This window comes from Heterodontus francisci, chromosome 38 (assembly GCF_036365525.1).
Source record: "Heterodontus francisci isolate sHetFra1 chromosome 38, sHetFra1.hap1, whole genome shotgun sequence".
Taxonomy (NCBI): domain Eukaryota; kingdom Metazoa; phylum Chordata; class Chondrichthyes; order Heterodontiformes; family Heterodontidae; genus Heterodontus; species Heterodontus francisci.
In genome coordinates this window covers 32,162,929-32,178,595 of record NC_090408.1, presented here as the reverse complement: position 1 = coordinate 32,178,595, position 15,667 = coordinate 32,162,929, and the positions used below count along the sequence as shown (strand labels likewise).

At 45.3% G+C, this 15,667-nt stretch overlaps 1 protein-coding gene across 1 annotated transcript in view; it reads left to right on the top strand.

Annotated features, from left to right (window-relative positions):
• Window positions 1-15,667, top strand: part of LOC137352504 (NT-3 growth factor receptor-like) — a 603,448-nt gene that overhangs the window by 570,989 nt on the left and 16,792 nt on the right. Inside the window, exon 15 of the mRNA XM_068018049.1 lies at window positions 9,491-9,731. Within this exon, the coding sequence (XP_067874150.1) occupies window positions 9,491-9,731 (241 nt within the window). The remainder of the gene's footprint in view (window positions 1-9,490; window positions 9,732-15,667) is intronic.

The following is a 15,667-nucleotide window of genomic DNA, read 5'->3' as shown; positions in this document are numbered from 1 at the left end:
CAGGTGGGATAATTCCAGCGGCAGTGGGATGAGGCCCTTAGTTGGGCATTAATTGCCCACTTAAGGGCCTCAAATGGCAGCGGGGAGGGAAGGCTATTCACAGGACCTCCCACCCCAAACTTAATTGGGTGGAGGCCGGAAGGTGGCGGGGTGGGGGTGGGGGGGCGCGGGGTGGAGGTGGGGGCGCAGGCGGGGGCGCGGGGAGTGCATTCCGCCCAATTATATGTTCTTCCCACCTCCAAAACCGACACTGGCAACAGCATAAAATTCCGGCTGCGTTTGCGGACAATGCAACCACTAGGTGGCGCTGCACCGGCACAAGCGCAAATGCAGCCTGTTCAACTAAAATGTCACAGTCTGCGACGTTCAGGCAGCTGCCAGGACTAAAGATGGCACTGCTCAAATAATCACACAAAGGCAGCGTAAACCCATGGCAGCACACAATGGCCAGAGAGAGAGCGTTAGCGAGCGTGAGGGGAGAAACGGGGAGCGAGTGGCCGGAGAGAGAGCGCGGGTGCGTGGAGTGGGGGGTGCGTGGGGAGAGAGTGAGCGAGCGGCGTGCGGTGGGGGGGAGCAGAGAGAAAGTGGGCGGGGGGGGGGAGAGCGAGGAAAAAGCGGGCGGGAGGGGGATGAGGTGGTGGGGGGAAGGAGGAGAGCTCACTTGCACTTGCCGTCACCAAGGTCTTCGGCCGCTCTCTCCCCGCTTTTCCGCATGCTCTCTCCCCCACATTACACGATGACGTCAGCTGCGCATGCGCCAACTAATCCTGGCAATGCGGAACACAGTGCACACGCAGAGAGCGGGAGCCCGTTTGTGCATGTGCGCAGGTTGGTGCAGTCGAACGACGTCAGCGGCCGGCTGCATTGACAAAAATCACTTTGCAAAATCCCCCCTCTGTCTCTCTTTATCCCACTCAACTCACAATAAATAGGGATGTTAACTAATTGTCTATTTGCTGATTAGAATCTGTTTTGCTTTCTCCTATCCTTTGCAAACACTGTCACAAATATTAACAAAAACTGGAAGTGAAAAGCTAATTGGAAGGTCTTGATGGCAGAACGTGTTAAATTGTGAGTTTGATCAGAGAGAGACATGGTTGGCTGTCAGAGGCTGTTATCAGGATTCATGTAAAGCAAGTTTTGAAGTGCTGCTAAGAAGCTAACAGAATATACAGCTCAGCAAACCTTTTAAAGTGATGTTGCTTTCAGCAAAGATACACTGGCTGCAAAATTCAGCTCCTTAGCACCTGGTTTTTCTGCGCTTTGCATGGCGTTTAGCCTCCAAAATGGCATCCACAGTGTATACGCGCACTTCTGTTGTGAGCTGCTCCGGGTGCTATTTTGGTGAGGCCGTTAGCAAGCGCCACCCGAAGTATGCAAAGCAGGTAGGGACATCAATCAGTATGTAATGCTGATTTGCCGCCAGCACTGCCATTTAAACACGCACAACTGAACATGTGTTCAGCAGCAGGAAGGAACCCCCCACCAGCGCTATTTAAAAGGATCATCAATTACTTACAGGTTAGTTGCTGATTGATTTCTTCTGGCTGTTGCTGTGATTGTAGAAGTGTTCGGTAGTGTCTAGAGTTCTCGAAAGCTGCAGAAGTCTACAGGGAGTGGTTTGGCACATGCTAATGGATGTTGTCCTGTTTGTGCACAAACCACTTGCTCCCAGGCATATGTGCAGTAGTATGCATTCCCCTTGGACTACAGCGTGACAGGGAAAATGAACAGAGGTGACACAGAGTAGGACTAGCTGCTGAAAGAGGGAGGAGGGAGAAGAGGAGAAGGGCACTCAGTCGGAAGCCATATCAGCCCAGGTTGTTCAGGGAACAATTCTCCTACCTGAACCTCAGCAAGGAACAGTATGTCAAGACGTCTGTGCTTCATTAAGAATGTCCTCACTGAACTCTGCCACTGACTCCACCCACAACTGTAACCTCAGAGCGTGGCGAGGACGGCATTGCCAGTGGCTGGGAAGGTGAGCATGATCATGAACCTTTATGTGTCTGGCTTCTTCCAGGCTGGAGCAGGCATTATTTGCAACATCTCCCAGTTTGCCTTCCACTGGAGCATAAGGGAGGTCACTGAGGGTTTGTATTCCAAGAGAGCTGAATACATTTCATTCTTTCTTGCTAGAGAGAAGCAGGCGGAGCGAGCATACGATTTCATCAAGATTGCAGGTTTCCCTATGGTGCAAGGAGCCATAGAATGCTTTGAGGGCAGCGCATGTCAACTATGAGATGTATCACAACCAAAAAGGATTCCACTCCTTCAACGGCCAGCTGGGGTATGACCATTGGCATCGTATCATGCAGGTCAATGCCCAGTATTCTGGCAACCATCATGATACCTTCATTCTGTGGCAGTCCACTTTGCCAGCTGCATTTGAACTGCCATGACAAACCAGAGGCTACTGGGTGACAATAGCTATCCATTGACCACCTGGTAAAAAGCCATGCTGCCACAAGAAATGTGATAGAGCAGGTCACTAGTATGCTGAAACAACGCTTCTGCTGCCTGAACTGCTCTGGAGGAGCCCTGAAGTACTTAACAGTATAGGTGTCAGCCTTGGTGGTCTGCTCCATGCTGCACAACCTCATCATCACGCAGACACAGCCCTTGCCACCACGATATGGCGACCAGCTGAGGAGCAGGAGGAAGAGGAAGGAGGAAGCAATCAACATAGCCCTGTTCTAGCTGAGCTATCCATGATTGCCTCATCCAACTGTGACGCCAGTGAATGCAACCCCAATTCCCCAGTCACCAACAGTCTCCTAACCTCCCCTCGATTAGGGACCATCACAGTGTCATCTTGACCGCAGTGCAAAAATAAAAGCAACCACAAAATAAACATTCTAAATTGAATTTATAAATCAAACCATGCCATATTGCATACAAGCATCAACTAATCACCCCTGTGCATTCTCTTTGTGCCTGTCTTCCGTGTGCCTTTGCCTGTTCTTGTACTCCTTCACAGTGTTACGCCAGTACTGCAGCATAGCTGATGGAAGACTGCTGACTTTCACTGGGGGAGATTGCAGCTGGCCATTTAGGACAACCTGAGCTTGCATGACAGCCAGCTGTGCCCACATGAGAGCGGTCCAGGCTTGCGTGACAGCAAGCTGAACTTGCATTACAGAAGTCTGAACTCCATTGCAGCACCCAGACATCAGGTGGCTTCTGCTTGTGCTGCAATGGAAGCTGAGACTCCAGCCAGCAGGTGATGCATCATTGTTGAGTCCTTAAGTGTGCTAATTGAGTTGGATCACTTGTGCTAAGTTGGTGCCAGTCTCCTCCATGTTCTTTGATATTGCAGGCTGGCTTTCTGGCAGGCCTACCAGTGCATCAAGCATTTCATTGTGCAGACCCATCAGCCTTCTTTTGTAGGCTGCCCCATCGATGTGCTCATCTGAGTGCTCCGCAGCAGAACACGTGTGCACCCTCGCCCTCTGGTGAGCTGTCACCTGTGCTACCCTTGTCCCCTGCCCTAGTTGCAGCTTCACCACATGCAGATACCACCTCTAAGCTCTCAGAATCACAGAATTGTTACAGCACAGAAGGAGGCCATTCGGCCCATTGTGCTTGTGTCAGTTCTCTGAAAGATCAGTTTACCTAGTGCCATTCCCCTGCCTTCTCCCCTTGGCCCTGCATATTCTTTCTTTTCAGATAATAATCCAACTCCCTCTTGAATGCCTCGATTGAACCTGCCTCCACCAGACTCTCAGGTAGTACATTCCAGATCGTAACCACTCGCTGCATGAAAAGGTTTTTCCTCATATCGCTATTGCTTCTAAAGTACACACAGTGTCAGTATCTGTGAGTGTGAGAGCAAGTGATTGTGTTTCTTCTTCTTCTTCTTCTTCACTGTGTTCCTGCTGTTCCACCACAGCTTGCTCAGGTTGCAGTTCCTGGCTATCTGAAAGGAGGTAGGCACAAGAGTAGGGTTGTAATGAGGGAAAATACACGCTTACACCCACTGCAGCTTGTAAATCAGAAGAGTTTGTGGGATGAAGGGGAAGTGGGATGTGAGAAGGAGGATTAGGTATGAGGAAACTGTCATTCTCGATTGTTTCAAGCTTCAGCTATGGCTGCTCCAAAGATGGTGATCACAATTTCCTCGATCAGGGTAAGGGCATGCTTCCGTGACTGCCCCCCGCCAGTTAGCTCCTGCTCCGGTTATACGCCAACTTGTCCTGCAAGAGAGAGGGAGGTGTGTCAGTTAGTGTGGTGCAATGTGTTTAGGTGATGTGTTTGTCATAGTTGAATAGCTGGCAGTGCGTGCGAGGTGTGAGATGTGGGTGTGAAGTTTGCAGCATTGCGAAGTGTGTGAGGGTGAGGTGAAACTGTGTATGTGAAGTATGAGTCATGATTGAGAGAGATTGTTAGTGGGTGAGTGATGGGGGGTGTGATGCATTGAGCACTGTGTGAAGCTATTAGTGCAGTTGGAAGGATATGGCATTTGAAGATACATTCATTGACCTTAACCATGCATGTAAGACCATTGGACTTTTTGCGGTGGTATATCCAGGTCCTCGGAGCTAGACTCCTGGCATTGACCACCATGGCTATTTGGTCTCACTATTTTCGCAAAGTTTGTCTGGAGGACCTCCTGGCCCCCTGTTGATAGATCGCATCTCTCCTCTTCTCCACCTCCTCCAGCAAAGCATCCAGTACAGTGTCAGAGGACCTTGGGGCATGCTGTCTCCCCTGTTGTACCATAAAGGAGACGCCTTCCTGCTCAGACTTTCTTCCAGTGACAGTTCCAGAAACTGCTCCAGCCAGAATGCACCTCCACTTTAAGTAGAGGAGGCTCGCTTTAAGTCACACTAGCTTCACAGGAACATTGGGCCTCCTGCTGGGGCATGCAGCCACTCAACAGCGTGTTTAACAAAATAGCAGGGAGCACAAAGTTGGCATGCTGCCTGCATCAGAAGCAACAGGCGCGGGTTAATTGTGCATCGCAATCCCCACACCCATTTTTGGGGGCAGTCCAATTTAGTCCCGCTTATGGACCTGAATTGCTTTGCTTCTATTGAAATTGAACTGATAAACAAATACATGGATGATAAAAATTCCAAGATGCTCAGTGTCCTGTGGAACATTCCTCAAACAGCCAACAGGACAGATTAAATGACTATTGATATCATTGCTTTACAGAAAATAACCACCACATTGTCAAACAAAGACAATCACCGTTCTTCAGAATAATTGAAGCTCTAGATGAAACCCTTTGCAACATGTCTGAGAGATGTGATAAGGTGCTATACAAGTGCAAGTCTTTCTCTGAGAATAAACGGCTTCATTCGTGCATGTCCTCAGACCTATGCTTTAAACAAATAAATAGGAAAGATCAGCTTCGGAAAAAGAACAGGAGTGAGAGTGTGAGCCTCTCCGCTGGTTTTACTGATTGGTTTTACTCAAGCAATGACTCAGCTGCAGTAATAAAAAGCAACTGCAGGTCTGTCTGATGGTTGCTTCCTGCTTGGGAGCTTTCAATGACATGGCATCCATTCTGTCACCCAGTAGAGCTAACAAAGAGGAACACTCAAATCAAAAGTACATAGGGCATGGAATTACTTTTTCAAAGTTTCTATTAACCAGTGTTAGAAACCAAAGGGGAAATCTGAAATATCCGTCTTGTTTTATTCCCATTTATGCATCAACATATTCGGAGCAAATATAAAACGAGGACATTTGGGCTTTGATTGGGTCCCAGAAAGAACAACTCAGTTGAGAAAAGAGAGAGCAGTTCCGCAACATAAACATCAGAATTAAACTCTGTACCTGACAAACATTTAAATTGTAAAATCTGAAATAAATGGTGGTGTAAATTTCACCTACATGAAAAATTCAACTCAGCTGCATTATAACAGGTTATCTGATCTGTTTATGGGAGCTTGCTGTGTGCAAATTAGCTGCTGTGTTTCCTACATTACAACAGTGACTGTACTTTAAAAGCACTTCATTGGCTGTAAAGCGCTTTGGGACATCCTGTAGATGTGAAAGGTGCGATATAAATAGCAGACAGTTATTCATTCTTCCTTTCTAGTGAATCTTTACTTATACATAATATGTCATGGGAATAGCCTCAGTCCTGGTTTCAGTGATCATCACCACTGAGATAAATTGAAAAGAACAAAGCAAACTAACCATTCATAATGTAAAAAACGTTATTTGCAGGCAGAGTAAACTGAGGTTTCAGTGAAGATGTACAGGACAGTTGCTTCTTTTGATGAAGTAGAAAGTGGGAGCAGCTGTTGAAGCCCATGGCCATACCACTATATGTCTGCATTATTTTTCCAACACTTCTTGCAATGCTGAGCTATTAAATTGAATTAAATGTCACTGGTTATTTGTAATGCATTGGACACACTGCAGGCATGTGCATAAACATTTAGCATACACGGCATTATCCCCTCAGTTAAAACAAGTGAATATTCAGCAACAGCTTGATTGCAGGCTTCACTGCACTGCTATACTTAGGGAAGAGCAAACTGTCTGAAAACACAATATGGTTGCCTACAGGAGTCAGACTTTCGGTACCCAGGCACGGCTTGATTTGTAGAGACTGTTTAATATGTGTCCCTGCAGCAATAAAACATGGAATACTCCATCATTGGATAGAATCCATTTTTAATTTCTTTAGGTGAAGCTGTTTCTAGAAGGTTGGAGCTGTCACATGGTAAGAAATCTGGTTTCTGTCAACTTTTCCCTCCTCTTTTTCCTCTCTTCCTTTTCTTCTCATCCTTTTCTGCGCAATTCCTTCCTTCAATCATTAACAAAAGTGACTTATGTACTGAAGAATGAGATAGTTTAGGGTCCTGCTTGTACAACTCTGATAGGTTGTTTCAAGCCAGTTACTGCACAATCCAGTCATAAAGTTTTTCAGAATATTTCTATCTGCACCAACATCTTAATTTTATAAATTGTCACAACTTGTTAATAACAACTTTGCAACTTTAGGGAAAGGACACATCACTTCCACGAAAGCAAGTATCAAAGTGAACTGCTCCACAGATGAAGCCCAGTGTCCGTGAGCCAGCTCCGAAGGATTGGGAGAGGTCATTGAAAAAATTCCAAATATTCCAACGACTCTAAAACTTCCCCAGAATTTCATAATAATTAATTCCTGGATCTAGATTGAGATGAATTTTATTCACTCAAAACTTTCTGGAAAGTGGAATACTCCCTTTTTGGAACTTATCCTTCCCTGTAAAAAAATCTTGCATTTATATAGCACCTTTCACAACTGCAGGACATCCCAAAGCATGTCAATGAAATACTATTGAAGTATAGTCACTGTTATAATGTAGGCAGAAGCAGCAGCCAATTTGTGGACACCAAGGCCCCACAAACAGTGATGAGATAATCTGTTCTAGTGGTGTTGGTCAAGGTGGTCGAAATGACCAGGATACCTCTCCTCAAATAACACTGAAAGAGCTTTACATTCACCTGAGAGAGCAGTTGGGGCTTTGCTTTGATGTGCTATCTGAAAGAGGAAAGCTCTGACACCACAACATTCTCTGTGCTGCACTGATGTAAAGGTCTAGTATTTTTGTGTACTCAAGTCTCTGGAGTGGGACTTAAACCCAAAACTATCTGACTCAGAGGCAACTACCACTGAGCCAAGGCTCACTCTAGCATTTAAGATAATAAATGGTATAAATATGTTGCATTCCCTTACATTGATATTCTTGCGATCTGTCCTGATGAGTGCAAGATGAAAAGCTTCAACAAAATGTCTCTGTTTTCAGCAATACTCGGGTATAGAAAAGATTAATTTGACATATTACTTTATAATAAAGAGTGGAAGTAGGTCAAGGGAACAGTGGGTTCATACGAGTAAGGATAATGGTAAGGACTGATATCTAGGGGTTCTTCTTCATGTAGAGACTGATCAACACTTGGAATGGACTTCCAGGCAGTGCAGTGGAGGGAAAGTCTCTGGAACCATTTAATAAACAATTAGCTGCAGGAATGGGGGAAGCATAAGGTTGGGCTGGATGGGTGAATTAAGATAGATTGCATTGCCTTCCTTATCTGTAAATATCTTGTGATCCTGCTGAATGGGTTTAAGAGACAATCAGATGTGTTTCCAGGTAGAAGTTTGAGAGATGTGGTGAGAAGGTAATTTTGGCATCTGAAAACAGAAAGATTTAATGGCCTCATCATGTTTTTAATAATTCTTAAATACAATTGTTCAGTTAAAGAAATGTCATACAGCCACAAAAGTAAATGAAGACTGGGGTGTTTATCCCTCCAGTATCCCTATCAAGGATATTATTCCCTCAGGTATTTCCATCCAGGATTTTATTCCCTTGAGTACTCAAATTGGGGATTGTATTCCCCTGGGCATTCCATGTGCATTTCATTTCCTACAGTGCTAACATCAGGAGCTTTATTTCCTTGAGTGCTCATGTGCTCACGGCAGGGGTTGGATTGACAGGATTTTTTTAATTACCTGGGTAGTCACGTTGGTGTTTTTATTCCATGGTGTGTTCACTTCACAGTTTCTAGTCTCTCACGTGCATAATGATCTTTCCAAGGAATGGGCAAATACTTTGAACTAATCTGTTTGTTCTGGGGGAAATCTCAACTTCACCTCAATACGCGCTCTGCGGCTCTCTGCAATTTCACATTAAAGCTTCATTCCCAAAGGCAGTTATATTACCCATCGTGTCCAAAACAGAAAGTGAAACAAAATGCTGACATTAGTACCAAGTCGCTCTGTGCATTTGCCACAGATCAAGGGCTGTGTTTATAGTGGCATTTGTGCTGTTGAAACATATCCTATTATTCCAGTCATCAATCCAATATTACACACAAGTTAACAAATAGGCAGTCAAACATCTGTGTGCTACTGCAGAGAGTGCCAGTAGCCCCAGGGACAGTATAAACAGAGAGAACAAAGAGATTGGAGTGTTTTGATTGTAATTGTGCCTTTCTGGTTGAAACAGGCCAAAAAGCTGTCAGAGATGAAGAAGGAATATGTTATAAAGAATCAAAATGGAGTAGGAGGCTCTTCGAAGGTTTGGTGGGGAGGAGAGGGTACATGGAGCTTTACTCTGTATCTAATTTGTGCTGTACCTGAGCTGGAAGTGCTTGATTGGACAGTTTAAGGGTACTTTACTTTCTATCTAATCCTTGCTGTACTTTAGCTGGGAGCCCTTGATGTTGACATTGGATGCCTGAAATACAAATGTGTTCCTTTCATTCCTCAGCACTAAACAGCTTGATGAGTATAAGGTTCAAAAAGATAAAGCAAGTACATGTTTGGGTAATAGGAGAAAGTTCAGATGTGACTCCAACCCCTGAGGATTAATCCTGCCCTAGCTGCGTATTTTGGATTAGCCTCTGTGTGGGATTATCTAGTTCAATTGTTTTTATAAAATTCAATCTGTTGGGACAGTCAGATTTCAGTAGATGAGAGGAGCTTTGGTTTGCATGACTAACCTGCCCCACTGATTGTCCTCTACTGGTTTCACAGGGCTCGTGGTCCGGACGCAATGATTCTGGTGGATGGACAACCACGACTAAAGGGGGAGATGACCATCTCACAGATGTTAAACATAGCCACACAGATCGCATCTGGCATGGTGTACCTGGCTTCGCAACACTTTGTGCACAGGGACCTGGCCACCCGCAACTGCCTGGTCGGAGGAAACGTGCAGGTTAAAATTGGAGATTTTGGAATGTCAAGAGACGTCTACAGTACGGATTATTACAGGGTAGGTTTCTCATTGACTACAGGTTAATACAAGGTAGGTGCCTCATTGCCTATGGAAATTAAAGCTAGGTATATCATTCACTACGGATTACAAATTATTCATATTGATTATTTCAGGGTAGATGCTTTATTCAGTACAAGTTATTATAGTGTTGTCTTCTCATTCAGTATGTTGGCCAGGGGCTGTAAGAAACACAGAATCAGTTACAAACTGCTGGGATTGTTTGACCTGTAGTAACCTGGAGCTCGGACACTGGCCTGTGCTGGTAAAAACCAGTTTGAACTAATTACTTTATGGGACAAGACAAAGAACAGGACACAGGAAAAGGGTCTTATTTGGACACGGTGTGATACCGGGGTCTTTGGGCCTGGGCCAATTAAGAGAAGCTGTGAACGAGGTGAGCAAGCTTAAGCCAACTGGAAAGACACAGCTCAGATTTGGAGAGATAAGCAACAGGATAAGAATAGAGCTTTTTGGGCATAGAGCCAGCGCAAACTCCGGAGATCAACCATCGTGGAAGCGGAAGACCCTGCGTGAGCAACGCGGCGACGACGTAGAAGAGAGAGAACGGAACGCCTGGCCAGCGTTAACTCTCCCTTTTTCGGGTAATATCCTTTGTATTCTGTGACTAGATCAGGGAAAGGTCAGAGGAACCTAGTGGGTGTGCTTATGAATTCTGGCTAGTTTTGTTACTAACTGTATAACTCAGTGGGAATTGTATGCTTTTGTCTAATTAAGTGTATAAGCCTTATTCTTACATTGTACAACAATGTGAATAAAGTAAATTGATAGTTAAAGAAAGGACTGAGTTCCCCCTCTTTGTACTAAGCCATTAACTGTAGCTGTGGATTAAGCTGGAGGGTGGCTCTCTTGAAATCCGATATCCCAAACACTCAGCCTGAGCCTGAATTAAGAGGACTTCAGTCCCACGTGACGGCCAGGATCAACTGGGTATAGAGAATAAAGGGGACAAGGGGGAGTTGTCTCCGCGCCACGGTTAACAAGTATATATCATTACATTATCTCCAGTTTATCTCCCTTTGCCACTGATGCTCTCTGTAAGACCAGCTCATCTACGTGATCCACTTCCTGCTCCCTTGATGTCATTCTCACTAAACCTCTGACCAGACAACTTTCCTCCTTGGCCCTCATAATACAATGACATTGTAAATGGTTGCCTCCCCTCATGTACCATCCACTTCCCTTTCAAAATCATTAACTCCTTCCTCAAAAATACCCATGCTCAACTCTTCTGTCCTCACAACTATTTTCCCATCACCAATTTCCCTTTCCTGTCCAAAGCACTTCAACATACTGTCTCAAACTCATGCCCAGCTTTCCTGCAACTCAATGTTTGAATCTCTCCAATCACATTTCGGCCACATCATCGCAATAGTCCTAATCAAAGTTACAAGTGAATTATTTGACCGTGACCATAATGTGTTCCTCCTCATCCTCCTTCATTACACAGTAACCATTGCATCCCGCTCCATTGTCCAGCTCAGTTCAACTGCCCTTGCTTGGTTCCACTTTTACCTATCCAATCTTAGCCAGGCCATCTCCAGAAATGGCTTCTCTTACCATCCCTGCACCATAACCTCTGGAGTCCCCCAAAGATCTATCCTTTGCCCCCTCCACTTCCTCATCTATATGCTGATGCTTCTTGGTGACATCACAGGCATTTTGATGTTTCTACACATACGCTGATGACACCTAGCTCTACCTCTCCACCACTTCTCTCCACTTCTCTACTGTCTCTGTGTTGTCAGACTACTTGTTTGATGTGCTGTCTTGAATGAAGCATGATGTCCTCCAGTTAAAAAGTGGGAAGACCAAAAGCCGTTGCCTTAGGCTCCAAGGCAAACTGATTCCATCTCCTTTCCCGACCATTGTCTCAAGCTGAACCAGACTGTTTGTAATCTCAGCTTCCTATTTTACCCTGGGCTGATGTTCTGACCCAACATTCTCTCCATCACAAAGACAGCCAATTTCCACCTCCATAACATTGCCTGCCTCTGCTTCTACCAGTGTCTATCTGCTGCCGAAACTCCCATCCATTTGTCACTGTTACGACCAGGTGAGAAGGGGTCTAGGGGTTCCCCCTCAGCCTTTGCCTGGTTTAACCGTAACAGGATTTTAGAAACACCATGTTTTTAGCTCCCCCTTCAGTGAATCCTTGCTCACTGCTCCAATTGTAAGAAATCATACAGGTTTCCTTAGATTTACAACAAGAAAGGTGAAAATTTATTAATTTTAAACTCTAATCTGGTTAACGACTATGAATATTCGAAGTGACCACGCTAGCATGCATATGTGATAAACACACACGCAGATAGAGACAGAAAAAGTAGAAAAGAATAAAGGGGAAAAGTTTGAGGCAATATCTGGATTATAATTACAGTCCTTTAAGTTCAATGTGGAGTCTTTGGTTACCAGTAATTCTTGTGGTTCAGTGGGGCCCAGTGCACGCTAAAACTTGTTTCGATGTCGGAGTCTTTCTCTCTTGAGGTTTACGTTGTCTTCCATGGGTCCGGTGGCTTGCGAGAAAGAGTGAAAGAGACAGTCAGGAGAGAGGCTTCCTTGTTCCAGCTTCAGTTGTAAACTCTGCAGTCTGAATTCAAACTGTCCTGTGTCTAGTTCAAAAGCCTGGATCAGCCAGTCAGTCATGTGACCAACTGGTTTAACCAGTCCTGTCTTTCTGCGTTTTATCATCTTAGCAGACCCTGGAATGTGAGCTTCTTTACACCTTCAATGTCTGGTGATCAAAATCCATTTGGGTTAATTGGATCAGGGAGTAGTTCTTTGTCTCCACAAACACTTTCTATTTGTATGCAAATGTCCTCCAGTCAAAGGTCTGGTGATCTCTTTAATAAGTAATTTCTTCATTCCAGTTTAAAATTAATGTTCATATGACAAAATTAATATTCCTCCTTCTTGGCAGGTGGGGGTCTGCATGATAGTCACCTTCAAACGACTATACCAAAGCTCTCCTGGCCAGTCTCCCATCCTGCAGCTTCTGTAAACTTTGGGCTATCAAAACTCCTGATGACTGTATCCTCTCCTGAACCACGTCCCACTCACCCATCACTCGTCCTTCCTGATCTACATTGGCTCCCAGTTTCCCAAACCTTCTGATTTAAAACTCTCATCCTTGTGTTTAAAAACTCTATCCTTCATAAGATCATAGGAAATAGAAGCAGGAGTAGGTGATTCGGCCCATTGAGCCTGCTCTGCCATTCAAACAGGTCATGGCTGATCATCTACCTCTACACCATTTTTCCCCACTATCCCCATATCCCTTGATGTCGTTAGTATTCAGAAATCTATTGATTTCTGTCTTTAACATGCTCAATGATTGAGCTTCCACAACCCTCTGGGGTAGAGAATTCCACAGATTCACCACCCTCTGAGTAAAGAAATTCCTCCTCATCTCAGTCTTAAATGGCCTGCTCCTTATTCTGCGACTGTGTCCCCTGGTTCTAGACTCACCTCCAGAGGAAACATTCTACCCACATCTACCCTGTCTTGCCCTGTAAGAATTTTGTAAGTTTCAATGTGATCACCTCTCATTCTTCGAAAATCTTGGGAGTACAGGCTCAGTTTCTGCAATCTCTCCTCATAAAACAATCCCACCATTCCAGGGATTAGTCTGGTGAACGTCTGTTGCACTCCCTCTATGGCAAGTATATAGTTCCATACAGAAGTGGACCAAAAATGTACACAATACTCCAAGGCGGTTTCACCAATTGAAGCAATACATCTTTACTCCTATACTCAAATCCCCTTGCAATGAAGGCCAACATACCATTTGCCTTCTTAATTGCTTGTTTCACCTGCATATTGGCTTTTAGTGACTCATGAACAAGGACACCCAGGTCTGTTTGATCATCAACACTTCCCAACCTCTTACCATTTAAGAAATACTCAGCCTTTGTTTTTTTTCTTCTCCCAAAGTGGATCACTTCACACTTATTATATTCCATCTGGTAGGTTTTTGCCCATTCACTTAGCCTGTCCAAATCCCCTTGAAGCCTCCTAGCATCTTTCTCACAACTTACATTCCCTCCTAGTTTTGTGTCATCCGCAAATTTGGAAATATTACAATTGACTCCCATATCCAAATCATTTATATAGATTGTAAACAACTGTGGCCCAAGCACAGATCCTTGTGGTATCCCACTAGTAACAGCCTGCCATCCTGAGAATGACCCATTTATTCCTACTCTCTGCTTTCTGTCTGTTAACCAATTCTCAATCCATTGCAGTATATTACCCACAATCCCATGTGCTCTAATTTTGTTTACTAACCTCCTCAGCTGGATTTTACCTTAGGCGGACGGGAATTTGCCACTGACGTAAAAGTCGGTGGCGAACCCGCTTCTGCCTAGCCCGGGGATCCGTCCCGCATTTTACGGGTCCCCGGCGTTAATTTTCCTGAGGCGGGACGTCCACCCGCTTGAGGGAGGAGGTTCTGCCGGCCAATCAGCGGGCCAGCAGCTCTTAGTCCCAGCAGCGCCACCGGGAGTGGTGGCCACTGCTGGGACTGCAACTCAGACGATGACATGGAGCCAGGAGGGAAGGTAAGTCGGGCATGCCTCACCAGGGAGATCGGTCGTGCCCTGGTGAGGCGAGTGTGGTCATTTTGGGGGGGGGGGGGTGGGCGTCTTGGGTCCCGGGGTTGGGTTGGGAGGTGGGGGCAGCCCTCAATCGGGCATCCTGTGCCCAACTGCCATGGCCTCCCGCTCCCCCCCCCCCACCCGACCCCCTGGCACTCAGAAAGGCCGGCAGCTATTGCTGGGCGGCCTTTCACGTTCCCAGCACACCCGCTTGCCACAGGTAAAATACCTGTGGAGGCGGGCGAGGGCCCTTGAGTGGCCGTTAAGTGGCCTTGATTGACCTCGGGCGGGTGGGCCGTTTCCCCCCCACCGCCCGACCACTGTAAAATTGACCGGAGGCGGGAATGGGACGAGAAGGTCTCCCGGAGCCTCCCGCTCAATTTTGCGCCGCCATCTGACCCACTGGGGCAAAATAAAATCAGCCCCTTGTGTGGAACCTTATCAAAAGCCTTCTGAAAATCCAAATACACGGCATCCACTCATTCTCCTTTATCTATGCTACAAGTAACATCCTCAAAAAACTCCAACACGTTTGTCAAACATGATTTCTCTTTCACAAATCTATGTTGACTCTGCCCAATCATATCATTACTTTCCAAGTGTCCAGTTATCTCATTCTTTATAATAGATTCTAACATTTTCCCCATTACTGACATCAAACTAATAAATCTGTCATTCTCCGTTTTCTCTCTTGCTCCCTTCTTAAATAGTGGGGTTATATTGCTACTTTTCAGACTGCAGGAACCCTTCTCGAATCTATAGAATTTTGAATGATAACCATCAATGCGTCCACAAATCTATACCGCCTCTTTCAATGCTCTGGGATTTAGCTCAGCTGGTCCAGGGGATTTATCAACTTTTAATCCAATTAATTTTTCAAGTACTACCTCTTTATTGGTAGTAATTACTTTCAGTTCCTAATTTTTACAAGTCCCTTGGTTCCCTAGTATTTCTGGGAGATTTTCTTTGTCTTCCTCCTTGAATACAGACACAAAGTAATTGTTTAGTCTCTCCGCCATTTCCGCACAAACTCTCCTGTTTCCACCTGCATGGTCCCACATTCGTCCATGCTAATCATTTCCTTTTCGCAAACATAAAGAAGCTTTTACAGTCCGCCTTTATGTTTCTAGTTAGTTAGATTCATAATCTCTTTTCCCTTTCTTTATCAGTTTCTTGGTCCTCCTTTGTTGGACTCTAAATTGCTGCCGATCCTCGGGCTTACCACTTTTTCGGGCAACCTTATAAGCCACTCCTTTGACCTAATGCAATCCTTGTAACCTCCTCCACTCCTATAATCCCTCCCAAACACTCTATTGGCCT